The 23350-nt window shown below is 36.5% G+C and overlaps 1 protein-coding gene across 2 annotated transcripts in view; it reads right to left on the bottom strand.

The window, feature by feature from the left end:
* Positions 1–2391: 2391 nt before the first annotated feature.
* The window catches only part of LOC145270651 (anti-sigma-I factor RsgI6-like), a 129819-nt gene continuing 108860 nt past the window's right edge, over positions 2392–23350 (bottom strand). Inside the window, exons 12-13 of one of the 2 annotated variants that reach the window (XM_080126260.1) lie at positions 15989–16202; positions 2392–2689 (exon numbers count right to left, since the gene is read on the bottom strand). In XM_080126260.1, the coding sequence (XP_079982386.1) occupies positions 2661–2689; positions 15989–16202 (243 nt within the window). In that variant the 3' untranslated portion in view covers positions 2392–2660. The remainder of the gene's footprint in view (positions 2690–15988; positions 16203–23350) is intronic. The other variant, XM_080126262.1, reaches the window with a different exon arrangement.

The following is a 23350-nucleotide window of genomic DNA, read 5'->3' as shown; positions in this document are numbered from 1 at the left end:
GTTAAAAGGATTTCTTCTGTTACTCAACGGTGTTTTCCAGCTACTATGCTTCGAGTAGTTTACACAACTCGAACCTTTTTCTCTTCTTTTCGTAAAGATGTTTTGCCAACCATTCAAAAGAACTCTGTTGTTTATAAATTCGTCTGTCAGTGTGGAGCTGACTACGTTGGCAAAACGTCCCAAAGATTAGAAATGAGAATATCCCAACATATCCCTCGGGATATTCGACTACACCAGGTTTTGAGAGCATCCGGGCACTCCCAGGCTCATGAGTCTGCCATTGGCGATCACTTGTTGAGTATAAATAGGTGTGCCGATCAATATTCCGATGGGTGGTTTTCTGTTTTATACAGTGCTAGGTCGAACTATCACCTCAATATCATTGAGGCGTTAGTTATTAACAACTCTCGACCTAGCCTGTGTAGACAAAAGATTCTTAGACATCAGTTGGAGATATTCATTGATTTAAAACCACCTGAACAGTGAGAATTTTAATTTTTTTTTTTTTTTTTTTTTTCTCTCACTGTTCTTCCAACTGTAACCAAAATTCCCCACTTCCCTCATTCGTTTTTCTTAGTTTTTAATCTATCATTCTGACGTCTCCTCTTAGAGGGTCAGACGATAAGGCCTTAAGGAAAAAAAAAATTTTATTTTCATCTGCCCATTTCTTGTTTTTTGGTATTTAGATTAAATGATGTTTCCTCTAAAATTTATCCTTCCATTCTGTTGTACCAAAAATTTACTTATATATATATATATATATATATATATATATATATATATATATATATATATATATATATATATATATATAAGAGCAAATAGTTAATAAAACATGTTAAAAAACACTTTCAAAAAGAGTTAAAAACCTATTTAATCTGAAAAGGAAACACTTGATAAGTGGATAGTCCTTAATCCGCGGAGTTTCGAAGAAATACTTTCCTTCTCATCAGAGGGTAGGAATTAGCAAAATGAGAAGTTTGTATACAAAGTATTTGATGAAACTGCAAGTAGGTCAAAGATCTTACTAAAGTGAAGCAGGGGGAATGTGGTGAAGAAAAATGTGATTTCATTTTTTTTTTCTTCCTTTGAAGATTGTAATGCTGGGTATGGGGCAGCCAAACCAGCTGTCAACATTACCCCGCTTTTTATTGAAACCAACCGAGAGCTCTTTTTAGTATCCTCGCTGTTCCCGTAAGTGCAATTGTCTGAATCTCTTTTGCACTTGGTTCACCAGGAATATTAGTTAGGTAGGACTTCAGGCTCGTCTTCATAAGCCCTGTGGCACCTATGATAACTGGTATGATTGATATCTCTTTAAGATTCCAGTTTCTTTTCATATCATACATGAGACCTTGATATTTGGTCTGTTTCTCTCTTTCAACTCTGTTAAGACCTCCATCATTAGGAACACTCACTTCAATCAATGTTGCAACTCTTTTTGACTTATGGATAGTCTGGTGAAAGGTAAAGTATCCAATGACGGTAAAATCAAAAAATGTAAATCCAAGAATTTTATTTTTATATATATATATATATATATATATATATATATATATATATATATATAGAGAGAGAGAGATAGAGAGAGAAAATAAAAAGGAACAAACCGTATTATGTATTCATCAACGTTTCGTCTTTATTTCGAGACTTCCTCTGGATGAATGAGATTAAGAAACAAAAAATACCAGTACAAAATATTTGAAAATGTTTCACGTGTACAGTGTGACGAGGTTCTATTTCAAAGAAACGGAAATATATACATATATATATATATATAAATTCAAGTTTTACGATATCTTTTTTGTTTATGAATTTGTTAGGTGAAAGTACAGAATAGTTACAAAACACTCGCCAGCCTGGTAACATAAGTGCATAAGTATCAATAAACTGATTTTGGTACTTGTACAGTTTAATCAAGACATTAAAAAAAAGTTATATTGTACGTATCCGTTATGGAACGAAGTCCTCCTAAAAAATTTTCACTTCATTTCATCAAGTAGTTTTTTTTGTTTTTTATTTTACAGCGAAGAAAACAATTTATGATACCGAACAAAAGGTTCGATTTTTAAGAAGAAAAGCTAGTATTCAAGAGGGGGAGGAACTATCAGCGCTTCAAATTGAGTTATCTCCCCGTGGCTTGTTCAAAAATTCCAAAATGGCTGACTTCAACGCGCTCTCATAAAAACGTGTTTTTCTGCTGTAAAAAAAAAAACAAAAAACAAAACAAAAAAAACCTACTCGATCAAATTAAGTGAAATTTTTTTCCGGAGATCTTCAGTCCCAAACGGATACGTACAATATAACCTTTTTTCGATATTTTCATTTTTTGACTGAACTGTAGAAGTACCGTAATTTTTAATATCGTATTCAGCTAAATCCATAACAAGCGGCACTTGAATGAATGGTTTATTTTATTGACGCTACACCATAATCATGTGATTAAAATTTTAGCAGACGAAAAATTGGGAGACAAAAGAGTCAGGAGAACCCATAAAGGGTATGGACAAATAAATGAATGGGAAAAATTCCTTCCTAGGGAAGGGGTTATTATATGTACATAAAAATGTGATATATAGCTTTATGTAATAAAGCTTTAATTAAGAATTTAAGTTGGTTGCCGTCACAGTAGTCATTGGGGAGTGGTTTCCTTGATGACCTCAGTCGATAGTTACGGAGGGAGTCTTTTCTGCAAGAAGAAAAATAAATATTTTTTAGATTAAAATTAAAACCCAAACGATTTTTTTTTTATATTTATGTTTTGTAGAATAAAGAAACCGGGAAATCTAAATCTAACATTTAATAAACAATTGTTGTAGACTTTTCGTCTCGCCATTCGGAGTTGGGGAAGTGGGAAGGGGAGCAAGGATTGTTCGTTTGTTCGTTCGTTTGTTTGTTTGTTTGTTTGTTTGTTTGTTCAGAGGCAGTCGGCATCGATTGGAGCTCTGAAGTGAAAATGACGAAGGCGGATCGATAATTATGGTTAAGATGGCGGTTGGTGCTTTTGGGAGACGGGAAAAATATTGAGGGGACGAAATGGCGCAGCGGGTGGAGAGAGAGAGAGAGAGAGAGAGAGAGAGAGAGAGAGAGAAAGAGGGGGGGGGAGAAGAGACCAGGAGAAGGATAGGGGAATAAAGAAAGAGATGGGGCGGGGGGAGATTAGGAGGAAGAAAAGGGAAAGGAAAACAGAGTGAGGTGATTAGTTCTGGACAGACCGATATATATATATATATATATATATATATATATATATATATATATATATATATATATATATATATATATAAAGAGAGAGAGAGAGAGAAAGAAAGAGGGGGGTGATGAAACTGATATAGATAGATAGATAGATGCACATAATAAGCATATATATATATATATATATATATATATATATATATATATATATAGATAGATAGAGAGACAGACAAATAATATAGATAGAGACGAACAAACTTAGATAGATAGATACGAACAGGCTGGGATATATATATATATATATATATATATATATATATATATATATATATATTATTCCTTATTGGAATTTTTTATTTTTGAGATGAGCATTGTATGTTAATTTTATTTTATTTCGGACTATTAGTCTCATCTTATCTTTTTTTTTTTTTTTTTTTTAATAAGATCAAAGAATCCAACCTTGATCGCCCTTTGGGGCCCGTGGCGCAGTTGATAGAGACGTTGAATCTCTACAGTTACAGATAAACATTGTCTGAAGATAGCGGTTTCAATCCCACCCAAAGCGTGCGAGAGGTAATTGGTCAATAATGTGGTGAGACGACAACAACTACGGATGGCAGTGATGGCTGAGAATGCAGTTAGGAGATTCGAAGTTCCTATCCGTCGCGGTTACCACCTGACAAAGGCCAGAGGAAGTTGGCCGAAACGTTGTGCACCAAAAAAAAAAAAAAAAAAAAAGATAAGATGAGACTAATAGTCCGAAATAAAATAAAATTAACAGCTTTATTGGTTATCGTTGTTAGTAAGAATAAGGAATGTTACCATATAACCATATACAGCATATCACAAAAGTGAGTACACTCCTCACATTTCTTTAAATATTTAAGTATATCTCTCCATGAGTTGGTTGGTTGGTTGTTTTTGTTTTACGGCATATCAACCCTTTTCGGGTTATTTAATGCCGAATCCAAAGATTTTGAAGAAAATTTTTTTTTTTTTTAATAGAATATATTTGTTGTTTTCACGTCAGTTTCTATTTAACCCATAGTTGGGACCCTAACAGGTACTACCACTCTGGGTCAGAGTGGACCTGGGAGCAATGGTAATTAAAGGGTGGCTCCACACTCCCCAAAGCCCACAAGCTGGGGCCCTCATCACTGGATATAGTTTAAGGTCATATCCAGGAGCCCCATTGAGGGACTTTTACTCTCTGCAGGGGGGCAGTCGGTGTATTCTAATGCCCCACCGACAGGGCCAATCTCTTCATGAGACAACATTAAAAAAATGATTTTTTGACACAATGAAAAGTAGTCCGTCTGCAGCATATATAACAGAGTTAATTTATTTTCCCCCTCAAAATAACTCAAAATACAGCCATTAAAAGCTAAATCCCCGGCAACAAAAGTGAGTATACCCCTTACAAAAAGTTGTCAATATTAACATACAACATGTCAACTCTCAATATTTTGTGTAGCCACCATTATTATCCAAACTGCCTTTACTGCCCTGGGCATAGAGTTTACCAGAGCTTCACATATAGCCACTGGAATGCTCTTCCACTCTTCAATTACGACGTCGCGGAGCTGGCAGATATTTGAGACTTTGCGCACCTCCACCTTCTGCTTGAGGATGCCCCAAAGATGTTCTATTAGGTTCATCACATTTACCCTCAGCCTCTTCAGTAAAGCAGTGATTGTCTTGGAGGTGTGTTTTGTGTCATTGTCATGCTGGAACTCTGCTCTGCGACCCAGTTTCTGGAGGGAGGTGATCATGTTCTGCCGCAGTATTTGACAGTACATGTTGGAGTTCATGTTTCCCCTAATTAAATGTAACTCTCCAATACCTGCAGCACTCATGCATCCTCAGACGATGACATTCCCACCACCATGCTTGACTGTAAATATGACACACTTACGTTTGTACTCCTCATCTGGTCGCCACCACACATGCTTAAGTCCATCGAAACCAAACAAATTATATTTCGTCTCATCAGACCATAGGACATGGTTCCAGTAATCTATGGGCTTTGTTGACATGTCTTCAGCAAACTGTTTGCAGGCTTTCTTGTTTAATTTAAGGATGTGTCATGCCATAACACGTACATTGGCATGACTCGACTCAGGATCTCTTGTCGACTAACATGTCACCTATTTTCCCTTAATAGTTCCATTTATGAACACCTCACAGCACATGACACCCCTAAAACCGAATATTTTTTTTTTACATGGGGTTCACCACTTATCAAGGCCCGAAGGCCACTCAGGGATAAGGGTTATTGCGTGTACAGTAATCAATGAGATAGTATTGTAGTAATCATTAGTATTGGGTGTTTAGATAGAGTGTCTTACTTAAAGGGGCGGTTTGTCAGGAATTTGTTTATGTTGGACTTGAAGACGTCCAAGTTGTAGTCAGGTGGGAAACAGGCAAGCGGCAGAGAGTTCCACTGGCGTGCAGTTCTAAGAAAGAAGCTTTGCTCATGGAATCTACGTTTGAATTTAGGCACAGATAAAGAGTGGGGAAATTTATTGACAGTAGTTTCAGCCAGACGGGTGTTTGTCATGAAAGATTGACGAGGGGGGACGAGGGATTGGAGCCTAGATGAGCACCTGCCATGGAAATAACGATAAAACAAAGGCAGGCTCGCAACGTCTCTTCTGTGGAAGAGAGGTTGCAGGGAAGAGAAAAGGGCATCCCCCACTAAACCACGAAGTCTATTTTGTACCCTGTCAAGGCAGGATAGGCTGTTTTTAGAAGCTCCTATCCAGATGTGGCAGCAGTACTCAATCCTTGGACGTCTGCTAGAAAAGACTTGTCCTGCCTTGATAGAGTTCAAAATAGACTTCCTGGCCTGGTGGGAGATGTCCTTTTCTCTTCGCCTCAACCTCTTTGTCACAGAAGAGATGTTGCGAGTTTGTCTTTGCTTTATCATTATTTTCATGGAAAGTGTTCCACTTAGCTTCAATCTATGCCTCCCCTCGCCAAACTTTCACAAGAAACACTCGTCTAGCTGAAAATACTATTAATAATTCCCCCCCAATCTTTATCTGTGCCTAAACCTCAACATAGATTCCATGATCAAAACTTCTTTCTTAGAACAGCACGCCTGTGGAATTGTCTTCCGTTTTCCTGCTTTCCAGCTGTCTATAATATGGTTGTCTTCAAGTCCAACGTGAACAAGTTTCTGGTGAGCCGTTCCACTTAAGTTAACAAATTTACCGAACTTCCATTACTATCGATTACTATATTGGCCTTTTGACTACTGTACACTCTTTAACCCTTATCCTTGAGTGGTCTATCGGCCTTGATAAGTGGTGAAGCCTATGTAAAAAAAAATGTCGTCGGCATGATGGGTCGCTTCTTGTATGTTCATTGCATCATTACAGGCAGCTTTCTGTCGTCGCATTAATGGGAGGAACTGCAGGTTGAAATCGAACACTTGTAAAAAATAGCGAACAAATGCATTTTTATAAAAAATATAATTTATTTAACATTTAATAAGTAGGAAGCATATTTAGTCGACCCATTGCGTGCACACCAAACTGCTATATCCCGCGCGTATGGGGTGCAAGCTTGAACTGTTTTTACAATACAATCATATTTCAATTCTCTTTGAAGAAAGAGAGAGAAAGGGATCAAATGGGAGAACTAGAGAAAGCGAGAGAGAGAGAGAGAGAGAGAGAGAGAACGAGAGAGAGAGAAATATGCTTTTTATGCAATGTTTTGTTTTTCAAGTTATAATCGTTTAATTTTTATTGTACACTGGAATCATAAGGACCTGCCAATCTTCGTGTGCCGACAGTTTTAACAATTCAATTTTAAATTCAAACTCCTCGGCTTTATATTCACAGGAAACATGATCTGGAATAAATACATTGAAGCCATTGTGAAGACTGCTACCAGCAAAGTGGGATCCCTCTACCATGCTAGAAAACATTGTGCTATGATGACCTCATTATACTTGTGCCTGCTCGACGTAAATATCCCCAACAAACGTGCTTAGCAAAAAAAAAAATGACCCCTTTTCACTGCTGAGATCCCTAAATGTCAGAAAGTTTTCTATTCAAATAATTTCTTTCCTAGAATAGCTAGACTTTGGAACTCTCTTCCTGCTGTTTGCTTCCCAAAGTTTTCTGTACTTGACAACCACAACTTCTGCAATATGACGACTTGCGTGTGAATTAGTCTAAGTGAAGAGAACTTGTGCAGCGTTATCTACACTATCTCTCTCGTGGTAAAAACAAATTTCGATCCAATGGCAAGATATAGTCAAAAAGATTAGAGATTGTGCCAAGTGCAGAAGTTATTAGAAGTTGTTAGAAGTTATTATTATTGACAAGCTTCTGGGTTTGACCTTTACTCCTGATCTGAAATGGAACACGTACATCAAGTCTGTGGCCAAGGTCGTAGGAAAGATGGTGGGATCCTTCTACCGCTCCAGAAGATATCTCACTACTGATGCAATTCTCTATCTATATAAAAGCCAAGTACGGCCAAGGATGGAATACTGTTGCCATATCTGGGCAGGAGCTGCCAAAAACAGCCTATCATGCCTTGACAGAGTACAAAATAGACTTCGTGGTTTAGTGGGGGATGCCCTTTTCTCTACCCTGCAACCCCTCTCCCACAGAAGAGACGTTGCGAGCCTATCCTTGTTTTATCGTTATTTTCATGGCAGGTGCTCGTCTGAACTCCAATCCCTGGTCCCCCCTCGCTAATCTTTCACGAAAAACACCCGTCTAGCTGAATCCACTGTGAAAAATTTCCCCCACTCTATATCTGTGCCTAAATCAAAACGCGGATTTCATGAGCAAAGCTTCTTTCTTAGAACTGCACGCCTGTGGAACTCTGTTCCGTCTGCCTGCTTCCCTCCGGACTACAACTTGGATGTCTTCAAGTCTAATGTTAACAAATTCCTAATGAACCGCCCCCCTAATTAAACACTTCATAAAATCTCCTCACTAACGTGATGTACTTACAATAACCCTTATCCCTGAGTGGCTTCCTGGCCTTGATAAGTGGTGATCACTGTGTAAAAAAAAAAAAAAAAAAAAAAACCGTGCTAGAGCCGTTCTATATAAGTTAAGAAATTTACCGAATTTCCATTACTAACGAGTACTATATTGTTCAATTGTCCACTGGACACTCTTTAACCCTTATACTTGAGAGGCCTCTTGGCCTTGATAAGTGGTGATGTCTATGTAATATATATATGTGTGTGTGTGTATGTGTGTGTGTGTGTGTGTGTGTGTGGATTTCTTTTTCGATCTGCCTCTAACGTAATCTTTCATTCTCTCTTCCTTTTATTTTTTATCGCCACTAGATATCTTTGTTCCAAGTGATTTCTTGAGTGACAGCCATGATCTTTTTTGGCGAATGAATCGCGTAAATGCCACCAGACAGAAAGCGTTTAACTTTGGTTCAGTAACCTACATTCCAGTTGACTGAAGATCATGACGACGACGACGACGACGACGTTACTAGTTTTCAAAAGCGTGGAGAATATTCAGCTGGCATTACCTATAAGATATATCGGAACAAAGACCGTTATATTACGTACGATTGGTCTCGATCATCGACGGTCAGATTTGAAGATTTGCAGTTGTTTTTCAGTGGAGTATTACCGAGATGTGCATTTGTAAGTAACAAAGGAAAGCTGATCTGATAAAATCGAAATGGTGAAACGCCTTTAACACTGCTGACAAGATAAAAAGAAAACACCTGAGCGGATAAGTAAAATTACAAAACAAAGATGGCACTTGTAGAAGTAAATAGAATTATATTTAAAAACATTATATGTTTGTTCTTCTTCAGTTTCTACCTTTGTTGACCATTAATCTGGGTCTAAATAAACCAGGTTCTTAATTATTGACAGGAGTTTAATCCAACTGTCAAGGTTCACACAGGTTTTCAAAATGTGTATATGTATCCAGAGACAATACATACATTATATATATACTAGCAGACCACTGGCCGTTGCCCAGTCATAAAATATGCTTAAATATTATATTTTAATTTATGCAGATTTTGTATTTATTATTACAGAGCCAATTTTCTATTAATTATTATATTGTACCTAATATATAGTAGTGATTTTAAAAGTAAAAAAAAAATAACTTGTGTGCTAACAGCTAAATTCAAAACTAAAACATATAGCTCTCTAGCCTTATCGATTAATGGATGACCTAAATTCATACGCATACAAAAACTGCAAGAAATAACATTGTTTTAACTTTTAATTAGTGCATGTGCAGCAAAAAGCAGGTATAATCAAATTACACCAGGCTATGGTCAACATTTTTTTTCAATTTTGACCCTTTACCATCTAAAAACCAATTTGAAAGTGTATTATGGGTACAAATACACTATATATATGATTTGAACTCTGTAGAACAAATATTCAAAAAGGAGTTTGGTAGAAACTTTTCACACACCGAGATAGGTCACTTCACACACACACACACATATATATAACATTTCCATGTGCTAGAACATTTCTTTCAAGGTTATCATTTACCTTAGATTAGTTTGCATTTAAAAAAAATGTGTCCGCACTGAAATGTGTGTGTGTGTGTGTGTGCCTTCATATAAGTGAAGGCCAAGTTAGGCACAAGGTTTATTAATGTAGAAGCCTCCAGCTCCCTCAAAAGAGGCTAGCCATTGTGCCACAACGGAACTCTTTTTGGACTCACTAATCGCCCCCACCTTTTGCTAACTTTTGGATATCACTGGATATTTACAAGCATGCATACTGGACTCTGCTGGGTATTCCCTTTCATTTCACCTGTACTTTTTATTTTTATTTCAATTTTCTTTCTCGAATGTTTCCCAAAATTGAGCTTACCAGGAAAAATAGACATTTATCTATGCTTACCTCTTTTTTTTTTTTTTTACACAGGGATCACCACTTATCAAGGCCCGGAAGCCACTCAGGGATAAGGGTTATTGCAAGTACATTACGTTAGTGTGGAAATTTGATGGAGTGTTTACTTAAGGGGGCGGTTCATTAGGAATTTGTTAACATTAGACTTGAAGACATCCAAGTTGTAGTCCGGAGGGAAGCAGGCAGACGGAACAGAGTTCCACAGGCGTGCAGTTCTAAGAAAGAAGCTTTGTTCATGGAATCCGCGTTTTGATTTAGGCACAGATATAGAGTGGAGGAAATTTTTCACAGTGGATTCAGCTAGACGGGTGTTTTTCATGAAAGATTGGCGAGGGGGGACCAGAGATTGGTTTTGCTAACTTTTTTTTCCTCTGAGGAGAAGAGCCTTTGGAGTACGTCCAAGGATGGAATACTGTTGCCATATCTGGGCAGGAGCGGCCAAAAACAGCCTATCCTGCCTTGACAGAGTACAAAATAGACTTCGTGGCTTAGTGGGGGATGCCCTTTTCTCTACCCTGCAACCTCTCTCCCACAGAAGAGACGTTGCGAGCCTATCCTTGTTTTATCGTTATTTTCATGGCAGGTGCTCGTCTGAACTCCAATCCCTGGTCCCTCCTCGCCAATCTTTCACGAAAAACACCCGTCTAGCTGAATCCACTGTGAAAAATTTCCCCCACTCTATATCTGTGCCTAAATCAAAACGCGGATTCCATGAACAAAGCTTCTTTCTTAGAACTGCACGCCTGTGGAACTCTGTTCCGTCTGCCTGCTTCCCTCCGGACTACAACTTGGATGTCTTCAAGCCCAATGTTAACAAATCCCTAATGAACCCCCCCCCCTAATTAAACACTTCATAAAATCTCCACACTAACGTAATGTACTTGCAATAACCCTTATCCCTGAGTGGCTTCCGGGCCTTGATAAGTGGTGATCACTGTGTAAAAAAAAAAAGACTTCATGGAATAAGGAACCTTTTACCTTTATTTCGTATTCTTTATTTTTGAATAAAATATTGTACATTTAATTCTACAATATCTTGATTTTTTTCTACACACACACACACACACACACACACACACACACACACACACACACACACACAAGTTATTCTTTTTTTCGCTTTTTCTGAATATCTTTTCCATTCGCCAAGCGATCTTTTTTTTTATTTCAGCTGGCATATTGTATATATCGGCGCCCAAAAGTTGTTGTTCAGCCATATTCTTCTCAAGCGCTTTCTCTCGGCGTATCCGATTGTCGTCAGGGGCGATTGTTGTTGCTGTTATCGTTTTCTTTTTGTTTTTCTTTGTATTTATAGCTTTTTTTTATTATAAAGGTGCCATTACAAAATATGCCTGAAATAAAAAAGATATCCTGAAAAATCAGAAAAAAAGAATAACTCTTCGTGTTCAATCAGACGTGCTTGATGCTTGAATAATGACTTGCTGACAATATATATATATATATATATATATATATATATATATATATATATATATATATATATATATATATATTCTTCAGAATAGTTTTTATTTAACAATCAGTTGTTATGGAAACGTGAGATTGTAAAATTTACAAAATATTACTGGCAGTAATATTCTATAAGCATTCTCCCATCTAAACAAGAATTGCTCGATATGCAAGATAGAGCAAATAAATTAAATTGTAATTCAATGAATTTCAAATATATATATATTTGCCAACGATATATATATATATATATATATATATATAATTATGATTCAATGAATTTCAAAAAACTCTCATTGAAATGAAATGAAGTGGTTGATTTTCATATCAAAGATTTTTATTATTCTAAGCAAGACAAAGAATGCTTTAGAAAATTAATCTCCTTAACCTATAGGGTTTCGATGTCTGCCATCTCGTCAGAGGAGAGAAAATATTGGTAAATACTTATAAAGGTATGCACCCTATTTGCTAAATAAACATTAGTATATTCTAAACCTTATGTCAATCTTCCTTTCTAAGGGAAATATAGATACGTATAAAATTAATAATAATTAACACCTCATGGGCAGTATATATAACTTGAGTTGACGGAACAAATGCGATTTAAACTGACAATGAGATTTGAGATGAAACTAGGATAAATCCTGAAAAAAAAAACTGTGTATGTATATATATATATATATATATATATATATATATATGTGTGTGTGTGTGTGTGTGTGTGTGTGTGTGTGTGTGTGTGTGTGTGTGTGTGTGTATACATTTAATATATATACTTTTAATGCTAGGTTTATTTATGGTGTCTTTTAAATTCAATAAAAACCCTCCTAAATTTGCTGATGATGAGACCTTGCTTACCAAAAAACTATATATAATTATTCTACATAACTTGATGTATACCACAATAAAAAGCATTGTTTTCCGAAACGATCGTACAGATAATTGATTTTGTTGTTGTTCCTTCTTATGAAACGGATTTTTAATTTAATTAAAATTTGATTTTTAAATTTTAAATTATAATTCACATTACTTAATATTGAATTAGCTCTAGGACATTTAACTATCGAGCTTATTATATATCTAAATTACAACGAGCACTTTCTATTTCCTGTATTTTAATTAAACTAGTAATTTCACTGTTACATTAAAATACACTCAGCTCTTCAGACTATTGTTCTAATCTCCTTTAAATTATATATATATATATATATATATATATGTGTGTGTGTGTGTATGCATGTATGTATATGTATATATGTATATTGTGTGTAGGTGTGTGTTTGTATATGTGTGTTCATGGTTATATAGGGATGAATATGCACATATTTCCACCTCACTTCCTACCATTCACCACTATCTACTCTCCCTAATATTAACACCTCGCCCCACTAAAAATAATATAGACTTCTAATGAAAAGGATTCCACCAGACTTTGAATTATTATCGTTGGACCCACAAACAAATTTATACAAGCACTTGCCCGATTCGGATATCTACACAGCTATGCAGGTTACCCAATATATAACTTGGACCAAACGGATGTAAAGAACGCGTAATATGGATTTTACCAAGCAAGCTGGATCTAAAAAAAAAACTTTCATATCCTTTTTCTGCAAATCCTCCTGCTACAGGACTTCTGATAAATTTATTATTTTGACTTTGACTTTCCATGTCTCACTGACTTTAGTAAATAGGGTGCATACCTTTATAAGTATTTGCTAATATTTTCTCTCCTCTGATGAGATGGTAGACATCGAAACCCAATAGGTTAAGGAGATTAAATTTCTAAAGTATTCTTTGTCTTGCTTAGAATAATAAAAATTCTTTGATATGAAACTCAACCACTTCATTTCATTTAAATGAGAGTTTTTTGAAATTCATTGAATCATAATTTTATATATATATATATATATATATATATATCGTTGGCAAATATATATATATATATATATAAGTAGGTTGTAGTTTGCTTGAAGCATTGTTGAAGAAAATTATAAGGTAAAATTAAAAGCCAAGAACAATGCGAGATTTTTTTTTTATATAGAGTAAAATTAAATGCAAACAAAAGAAATATAAGAAATAAAGTTCTTTTTTTTGTTGTTTGTTTTTTCTTTTTCACACAAATTTTAACTCTAAACAACAGTAATTTTTTTTTTCTGTTGTATTCAATGGTGATATAAATCTCAATATATTTCAGACTTATTAGTCCATTTTCAAGAGAAGACAGCGGAAGAGTGTTCAAAATTGGAAAAGTAGCCGCAGAGTTTGCCACGTGATACCGCGAAATATAGAACAAAAAATGACGTTAGGAGAACGTTAAAATAAATCAGTTGATGTTTGAAATACTTGTTGCGTTTGTGAATCAAGGGAGATGACTATTCAAGCAAGGTTTTTTTTTTTTTTTTTTTTAAATTATATCCCGCCTACTTAAAACCTCTACTCTCTACCTTCCCAGCCCATGTTAGTAGTTCCAACCAAGTAATTAACAGACTCAACGATCTACCACACCATCTACTCAAACTATACAGATACCCATTTAGCCTAGACGTCGTTTCTTTATACACCTCCATTCCTGCACATCCAGCCATTAATCTCATGGCAGACATTATAGCATCTAAAGACCCACAATGCTTCGGAATTACTCCAGGAGATCTCTTACAACTCCTCCGTATTATAGTAGACAACACTTACTTTACTTTCCTACAAAACACGTTCAAACAAGTAACTGGACTACCCATGGGCTCCAGTCTATCCGGTATTCTTGCCATTGCTTATATGGACAAACTCGAAAGACACACCCTTAGTACCTGCTATTCTTATCTCCTTTTTACTAGATATATCGATGACATTTTAATTATCACATACTCCCGCGAAGAAGCTATTAACATTTTCCACAAATTCAATAACGCCGACCCAAACTTAAAATTTACTATAGAACACCCAGACTCTTCAGAATCCCTTTCTCTGCTTGATTTTAAAATACAAATAAAAAAAATGGTGCCATATGCACTGAATTCTACAGAAAACCCGCCAGCAAACGCCTCTTCGTACATTTCAAATCTGCGCTACCTCTCAAGGACAAACTAAACTACGCACATGCCGAAATCTCACGCATACAAGACAAATGCACTAACATCTCCGACAAACATACACACACTAACAATTTCCTACAGACCCTCTCACTAAACGGCTACCCTAATACGATCCTATCCTCACTTAAAAAGAAAAAACGCAACACCCGACCCTTCTCTAACAGTTGTTTTCTAAAACTACCCTTCCTCAGTGACAAAATCTCATCTTCAATCCGAAAAGCCATCCGCAGCGAGGGGCTCAACATTCAACTCATCCACACTGGATCTACTTTAAGACAACAGCTCAACCGAAAACATCCATCGCATACACCTTCCCCTTGTTCACTCTCTAATTGCCCAATATCACACACAGGTTTATGCTTTAAGAACCACGTTGTTTACGACCTACAATGCGCTAAATGCAGTGCATCTTACATCGGAAGCACTACCAGATTGCTTCATCACCGCATTAAAGAGCACTTAAACACTACTGCTTCGTCGTTCTATAAACATATTCGCACTTGCATTAATTCAGAACCAGATTTTCACATCAACATTCTTGCTTCTTCAAGAAACGTAGGTCAACTTCGTATCCTCGAATCTTTAATTATTTCAAAAAAATACTCCCACACTAAACAATAGACTGGAATTGAGCTCCGCTTTTATAATATAAGTTTAAAACATAAGAAAAACAATAATTAAAAAAAAAAAAAAAAAAACCTTGCTTGAATAGTCATCTCCTTTGATTCACAAACGCAACAAGTATTTCAAACATCAACTGATTTATTTTAACGTTCTCCTAACGTCATTTTTTGTTCTATATTTCGCGGTATCACGTGGCAAACTCTGCGGCTACTTTTCCAATTTTGAACACCCTTCCGCTGTCTTCTCTTGAAAATGGACTAATAAGTCTGAAATATATTGAGATTTATATCACCATTGAATACAACAGAAAAAAAAAATTACTGTTGTTTAGAGTTAAAATTTGTGTGAAAAAGAAAAAACAAACAACAAAAAAAAGAACTTTATTTCTTATATTTCTTTTGTTTGCATTTAATTTTACTCTATATAAAAAAAAAATCTCGCATTGTTCTTGGCTTTTAATTTTACCTTATAATATATATATATATATATATATATATATATATATATATATATATTATAGGCTAGAGAATATGTGCTGTAAGTCTAACACCTGGTTTTATCAGCACAGTTAAAATTATATATCTTCCCCTACTCATGTACCTACCTCTTTGATGAAAGCCTCGAGAACACCGCCAAATTCGCACCCCATCTGCTTCTACACCCCGAGCTATAATCTTGCCAACGGATTCCACAGAATACGATTGCTCAGAAAGAAAGATGGACTCACGTGAACATTTCGACAAATCAATCCTTATGATTTGCCGGCAACGCCGAACTTTTATCAACTTGTTGAATATGACGATCCCATTCTCTTTTAGCTGAAGTCGATAATCGCCTTGAAATGCCCGGAAGATAGTTGAGCCGAATTTGAGCTGATGGCTAAAAAAAGGGGTTGACCATTGCTTTCTAAGCTCCAAGTAGCGTTGTCCAACTGGATTTGGCTGTAGGAAGAAAGAAATCTCTATCTATATATCTATAAAAGTGAAAGTGTCTGTGTGTATGTGTGTGTGTGTGTATGCGTGTGTATGTGTGTGTGCGTATGTGTGTATGTGTCTGTGTGTATGTGTGTGTGCGTATGTGTGTGTATGTGTGTGCGTGTGTGTATGTGTGTGTGCGCGCGCGTGTGTGTATGTGTATGTGTATGTGTGTGTATGTGTATGTATGTGTGCGTGTGTGTATGTGTGTGTATGTGTGTGTGTGTGTATGTGTGTGTGTATGTGTCTGTGTGTATGTGTGTGCATGTGTGTGTATGTGTGTGTGTGTGTGTGTACAGTACACTTCCCTACACAATATCTCTGCCAAATTTTCAGTCTACAGACTTGAAATTTGATATACAGGGTAATGAGATTTGGAAAAATCTTTGTAATCCGTTTTCAGCCAGAAATTTTGCTATTAAGGGGTCGAAGTTCAACGATTTGACTTTTGAGAACTCTACCAACCTCCTTCCCCAATCTTGGGTCTAAACACTTGAAATTATAGATATAGGTTCCTTGGACATGGATCTAACTTATTAACTTGATTTGAGCTCAAAATAATAAAGGTTAAGGGTTATAATAGGGGCCAAAGTTTAAAAAAAATTGGTCGCTTTTTTTTTTCAACATGCACCTCCAAACACCCGGGCAACGCCGGGCTGAATTGCTAGTATATATATAAAATGCAAAATGTGTGTATGTGTGTGTGTTTATGTTTCTCGCAAAAACTTTTGTTAGCCACATCGGACCGGGTCAAGGCCGGTACCATCTGAAAGAGCGATGTCACGGTCGAATAATATGTGAGACTTAGAAAAAAATGGTCAATTATTTCATACAAAAATAAATGTTTAAACCAAGGGGGAATCGGAGAAATGCTCGGAAGATAGTTGTGCCGGATTTTAGCTGATGGCGGAAAAAAGGGGTTGACCATTGTTTTATAAGCTCCAAGTAGCGTTGTTCAACTGGATTTGGCTGTGAAAAGAAAAATATCTATTATATAAAAGGCAAAATGTGTGTTAGTATGTGTGTGTGTGTGTGTGTGTGTGTGTGTGTGTGTGTGTGTGTGTGTGCTTGCATGTCTGCCAAAAACTTTCTACACACGCAACGAACACTGACAAAATTAGTTTCAATAAGTTTCCAGACTTTTTTGTATGTTATTTGCTACACATCCTATGAGATAGCTGACCAATTTTTATGATTTCAGGTTCAAATGAACAGCTACAGCAAGAATTGGAATACACCCTACTAAAGCCTGATTATCACAGCTGATGAATTTCAAAAACACTATTTAGATATGAGGACACTTTAGAAGAATGATATGCAATAAAATTCTGTTTTAAACTTTGAAAACAATACCACAGAAACGTATGGAACGCTTCAGACTGCTTTTGGATCATCTTGCATGAATCAAGCATCAGTTTTTGAGTGGCATAAGAGATTCAAGGAAGGCAGAGAGTCTGTGAGAGAGGATGAGAAGTGTGAGAGAAGTAAAGAAGTCAGAAAACCAGTTGATTAGCCAAATAAAGAATTTCATCTTTGTTGCATCTAATCTTTTATGTATGTTTATCCTAATCCAGTGATAATCTTTTATTGCGTTTTAATCCTTTATTTATCCAACCTATGTGTACTATTGTTGTATTTAAAAAATGCTTAACATGCATCGTTTCTATTTTATTTGTAATTAATGTGTTAATAAATACTCAGAAAGTAATATTGTGCTGCATAGTTCAATGCAAATAATAAAATCACATTGTAAGAGACAGACTTTAATTCACTCCTTCAGTTCGACACCTCTTGGCAGACAATGTTTTTCTTTTTATTGCCGTTTCTTTCGAATGTTATGCAATGTTTCACTGATTTTTTTTCTTTGGTGAAGAACTGATGCATGTTGAAATTACTACGAGCTCCTTTCTTACACCATTACAACAATCATTATATATTATTACTATAATGATATTCGAAAACGAGGCCACATCAAAGGGAGATCACTGTCACATTCTTGTCCAGGGTTGTCAGATTGACCTTTTTAAAAGCCAAATTTCATTCAGGTCAAGACTTTTGAAAGAACTAGGTTGACTGATTATCATGTGTCATCTATAATATAAATCTCACCTTTCTGTTTAAATGTATACATGTATGTATGTATGTATGTATGTATGTCTCGCAAAAACTTTCGACAGAGGCGTAGGATTTTCCCGAGATTGGTATCATTTTGAAGCTCGACCCTTTGGACGACAAATATCGAAAAATTGGCCAAAAACGTTAAGTCCTTCACCCTCAACTGGGCAATTTCCTACAGGGAGGATCGATTTTTTTTGCTGACATTTTTTACAAATAATTCAACCCTCGTGTCCACGACGTAAGATAAAAGGCGTTATTTCGATAATAAAGTTTTTTTTTTGTGTGTGTGTATTGTAATTCAAATATTGATATCATGTTTTGATACCATTCCCCAGGCTAGTTAGAAAGATCGATCTCTCCAAAAATTGACCACAAACATGTGGTCTTTAACTATCAACTGGGATGTTTTTTGCAAGGAAGGCTCACTTTTTGTGTCGGCATTTTTGCAAGTGATCATACGCCTAACGATCTCAACCTTTATTTCGAAGGCCTGTGACGTTATAAGAAATGTTTCAAGAACAATGGAACTCGTGTAAATTAAACACCAAGCATCATAGACGTAACCCCCCCCCCAAAAAAAAACAAACATACTCCGAATGTCACCTACTCATATTTACAGAAAGGAGAAGAAGCACGATTTTGCATAGCATGCCTGGAACCTTACACAGTACAGCATATACTGATGAGCTGTGTGGACTTTGAGCAAACCTGATTGAGATACTAACTTAGGGGAGACATTTAGCAAGGTTGACCCAGAAAATAATTTTCAATTTTGGAAGGAAACAAAGCTATACAACGTTTTTCACCATCTTTTTCCTCTTTCGTGTTTTAGTGTTCGAACCTTATTTAAGCGTATTTTATGACCGGGCTACGCCGGGAGTCCCAGCTAGCTTAGACAAATACTTTGCAGTTTCAAAAAAACAAAAAAAAAACAAACAAACAAAAAAAAAACAGCTATAATATGTAAAACACTTTATTTCGAAGGCCTGTGACGTTATAAAGACGTCGTGGACGAGACAGTTAACGCGTGAGCTTTCTTTCACCAATCTTTTTCCTCTTTCGTGTTATAGGGTCGAGCCTTATTTAAGCGTATTTTATAACCGGGCTATGCCGGGAGTCCCAGCTAGCTTAGACAAATACTTTGCAGTTTCAAAAAAAAAAAAAAAAAAAAAAAAAAAAAAAAAAACAGCTATAAAAATATGAGGACGTATACGCTGAACATCCACAGAATGGCAACATCAATAAATTACATATGAAAGAGTCCGCTGTGGAATTTCCACAGGTCCCGCTCATAATAGATAATTATATTATGGCTTTATCTGGGTTTGTATACACGTATATGCGTGTATACATTCGTATACAATAATACACTAGACTATAATAGAAACACATAAATATATACACTATTCATGCCCTCTTATAACAGAACAAATCTTTCACGATAAACACCTGTCTAGCTGAAATTACTGTCAAAATTTTTCCCTACTCCTTACTCTATTCCGGTTGCCTGTTTCCGACCTGCCTACAACCTGAATGTCTTCAAATCCAATGTAAACAAATTCCTGATGAACCGTCCTCTTAATTAAGACACTTTATCAAATCTCCAACACTAACGTACTGTACATGCAATAACTCTTATCCCCAAGTGGCTTCCGGGCCTTGATAAGTGGTGACAACCTTGTAAACAAAACAAAAAATACATTACCTTTTGATTTGTGGAAAGATGACACATGACAACAGTTTTACAAAACACACAAAGATGATTCTTTATTCACTGGACCGGTCGAATGCTGATGGAATTAAAATTTGGGATCTACATAGTTTAATGTTCTTCCCTTCGCTTATGAAGGACTCTGACTCCAACACAACCCAACTCAACTGCTCTCAACTCTTCAACGCCCGACTCTGCAACTCTACTGAACTGACTAACTCTAGCTACTATATTGAGAATCCCCCTTCGTTAGGACGTCAGAAGTGTGTTTTCTCAAACCGACAAGGTACTATGAGAAAAAGAAGTCATCAGAGATCGCATCAGAGACGTTTCTCCTGCTGTGGAACAATGTGTATGTATATACGCGTATCTATGACCATCTAGGGTTGTGATCGTCTAATCTAGAATTGTTGCACACCTAGAAATCTTAGAAGCAAGGTGTGCACTGTATCAAATTTAAATTGCAACATATTGGTACAGTTACATATGGGCTCCGAGAAACATAGAAGATGATTATTCATTATTGAGGAGCAGGACTTAGTTACATTTTGGAAGGCTGGTGTTTCATATAATGTTCAATATTCAAGTCGGCAGATAAAACACATTACCTTTCAGGTTGAATGATGACAAACGAAAACTTACAAATAACTTGATGATATTTATCAATACAAGCTGGATGATTGATGATCAGGAATTCAATTGCCTTTCAGATTTACATTTTCTTGTTTCCCTTTCTGGTCGCTTCCAAAAAGGGTTTCAGTTAACTCTTCTCCTCTGACTGTTCCGAACTCAACTCCCGAACTGACTCTCTGAATATATTGTAAATTATCTTTCCTTGTGATGTCAAAACGTGCTCAGACATGTGAGAGTCCTCACGTGGATTCTACATATTACACATATATCTCCACACGCTTTAATTGTTCATTCCCCCAATTCTGACATAATTAATACATTTATTTATTTCTAAACACAATGGACAATTGCTGCATATACCTAGGATTGCAATACGTATTCACTTTTAACGTTTGAATACTGGGTTCAAATCTAACCATTTCTTTTTAGCAAATATCATTTTCAAACTTATCTACGTTGTTCATTTAATTACTGGGATCTGTCCTCTTCTATGTAACACTAGCACCATATCTGGGCAGGAGCTGCTAAAAACAGCCTATCCTGCCTTGACAGAGTACAAAATAGACTTTGTGGCTTAGTGGGGGATGCCCTTTTCTCTACCCTGCAACCTCTCTCCCACAGAAGAGACGTTGCGAGCCTATCCTTGTTTTATCGTTATTTCCATGGCAGGTGCTCGTCTGAACTCCAATCTCTGGTCCCCCCTCGCCAATCTTTCACAAAAACACCCGTCTAGCTGAATCCAGTGTCAAAAATTTTCCCCACTCTTTACCTGTGCCTAAATCAAAACGTAGATTCCATGAACAAAGCTTCTTTCTTAGAACTGCACGCCTGTGGAACTCTGTTCCGTCTGCCTGCTTCCCACCTGACTACAACTTGGATATCTTAAAGTCCAACGTTAACAAATTCCAAATGAACCGCCCCCTTAAGTAAACACTTCAATAAATCTCCACACTAACGTACTTGCAATAACCCTTATCCCTGAGTGGCTTCCGGGCCTTGATAAGTGGTCACCACCGTGTAAAAAAAACAAAACAAAGAAAGAGTGGGGTTTTGCTGCATGTCGGGATAGTCACGGTAATTATATCAAGAGGGTGCAAGTTTCTCAGAGCACATTCCGATAAAGTACTTTTCAAAACGTGCACAAGGATGTGACATGGCAGCAATGGGACCGCAGATCGGATGGAGATGGAGATGCTAGTATTGTAACATAAAACAAGTGAAGCATGCATGGTCCCCCGTGAACGAGGCATAAAAAAATGACTAAGTTCAGCATTTGCCCCTCCTCCCCTTTAGCCCCAAAAGTCCCCCAGGGGAGTCAAATCCTGGTGTAAATGAACAAACGGTGCAGTTTTAAGCCTTAACATATGTAAATTTGAGTTCTACACCATGCAAAAAAAAGAAAAAAAAAAGAAATGACTAAGTCTATCACCCCCCCCCCATTTAGCCCCAAAAGTCCCCAAGGCCTTAACATATTTAAATTTGAGTTCAGCACCATGCAAAACTGCTAAATAAACATACACAGAACATTTTTAGACAAATATGATAACATAGTCCCAAAAATGGAGTGTTTTTATTAACCCATAAAGAACCCCTGGGGCACACCCAAGAGTTATCGCAAAATATAGACAAGCAAAATTATATAGAAATCAGTTAGTTACAACTTTTCAGAAAGTTTTATAAAAATCCAAGGCATCAATTTTTAATAAGCACAAAAGTGTCAATTTTAGCCATTTTAACACGAAAGGGACCCCTAGGGGGTGGCAGAATTTTTCCGGAGAATCCGTTCTGATACTTTTTTACTCATATCATGTTTAATGTTTGTGCAAAATTTAAAAATTTTAAAAAGTTCCAAGGCGTAGTTATTGAGAAACGTGTAGATATACGAATGGACGAACGGACAAGGGTGAATTTAGGGGAACCTGAGGCAAAACGAGATAGCGGGGTAAAACGAGACACCACAGATAACTGAGATAGAGAGAGAGAGAGAGAGAGAGAGAGAGAGAGAGAGAGAGAGAGAGAGAGAGAGAGGAGTCTGATCAAGAGATCACGTGGTAACGCCTTGCCGCCAACGTCTACCATTGTTTTATTCAGCCCCGTACACCAAAAAGGGGTAAGTATTCAAAATGTATCTATTTTGATCTATTTTTATGGTTCTGCTGAAATCGTGTTCTTTCCGAAAAAGATGCAGATTTGTCAAAGAAGAATTAACGTTCTGACAGATATTTCTATGGGCCATGGTAATAGATTAATCAGTTTGACCTACTTAAGCCTGGCATTTGTGAGCTCTGTGAAGACTGACTTATTCAGATCAAGATCCGTCTCGTTTTGCCCCAAGCATGGGGCAAAACGGGACAATACAGTTAGCTGAATAAATCATCTGTATTTCTTTTGAAAATAATTTCTCATCTTTTTTTTTTGTTGTGCCATTGTTTTCCAATACTTTGAATGTTCAGTACACAGAATATCGTTTATATGTCAATGCTAACTTTGACTCGACAGTTCTTTTTCCCTTAAGTATCTCATTTTGCCCCAGATTCCCCTGCAGGTCCACCCTCCTTTCATCAGGGGGACTAACAACAATAAAAGTTAAAATAGTGTTATTTTTTTTATTCTAACTCGTCGCGTTCACATCTCAAGCTATATTGCTTGTCAC

Source organism: Euprymna scolopes, chromosome 46 (genome assembly GCF_053919585.1).
Source record: "Euprymna scolopes isolate OS-2025 chromosome 46, ASM5391958v1, whole genome shotgun sequence".
Lineage (NCBI taxonomy): Eukaryota > Metazoa > Mollusca > Cephalopoda > Sepiida > Sepiolidae > Euprymna > Euprymna scolopes.
The sequence above is the reverse complement of the archived record's forward strand: the minus strand, read 5'-3'. Positions and strand labels throughout refer to the sequence as shown.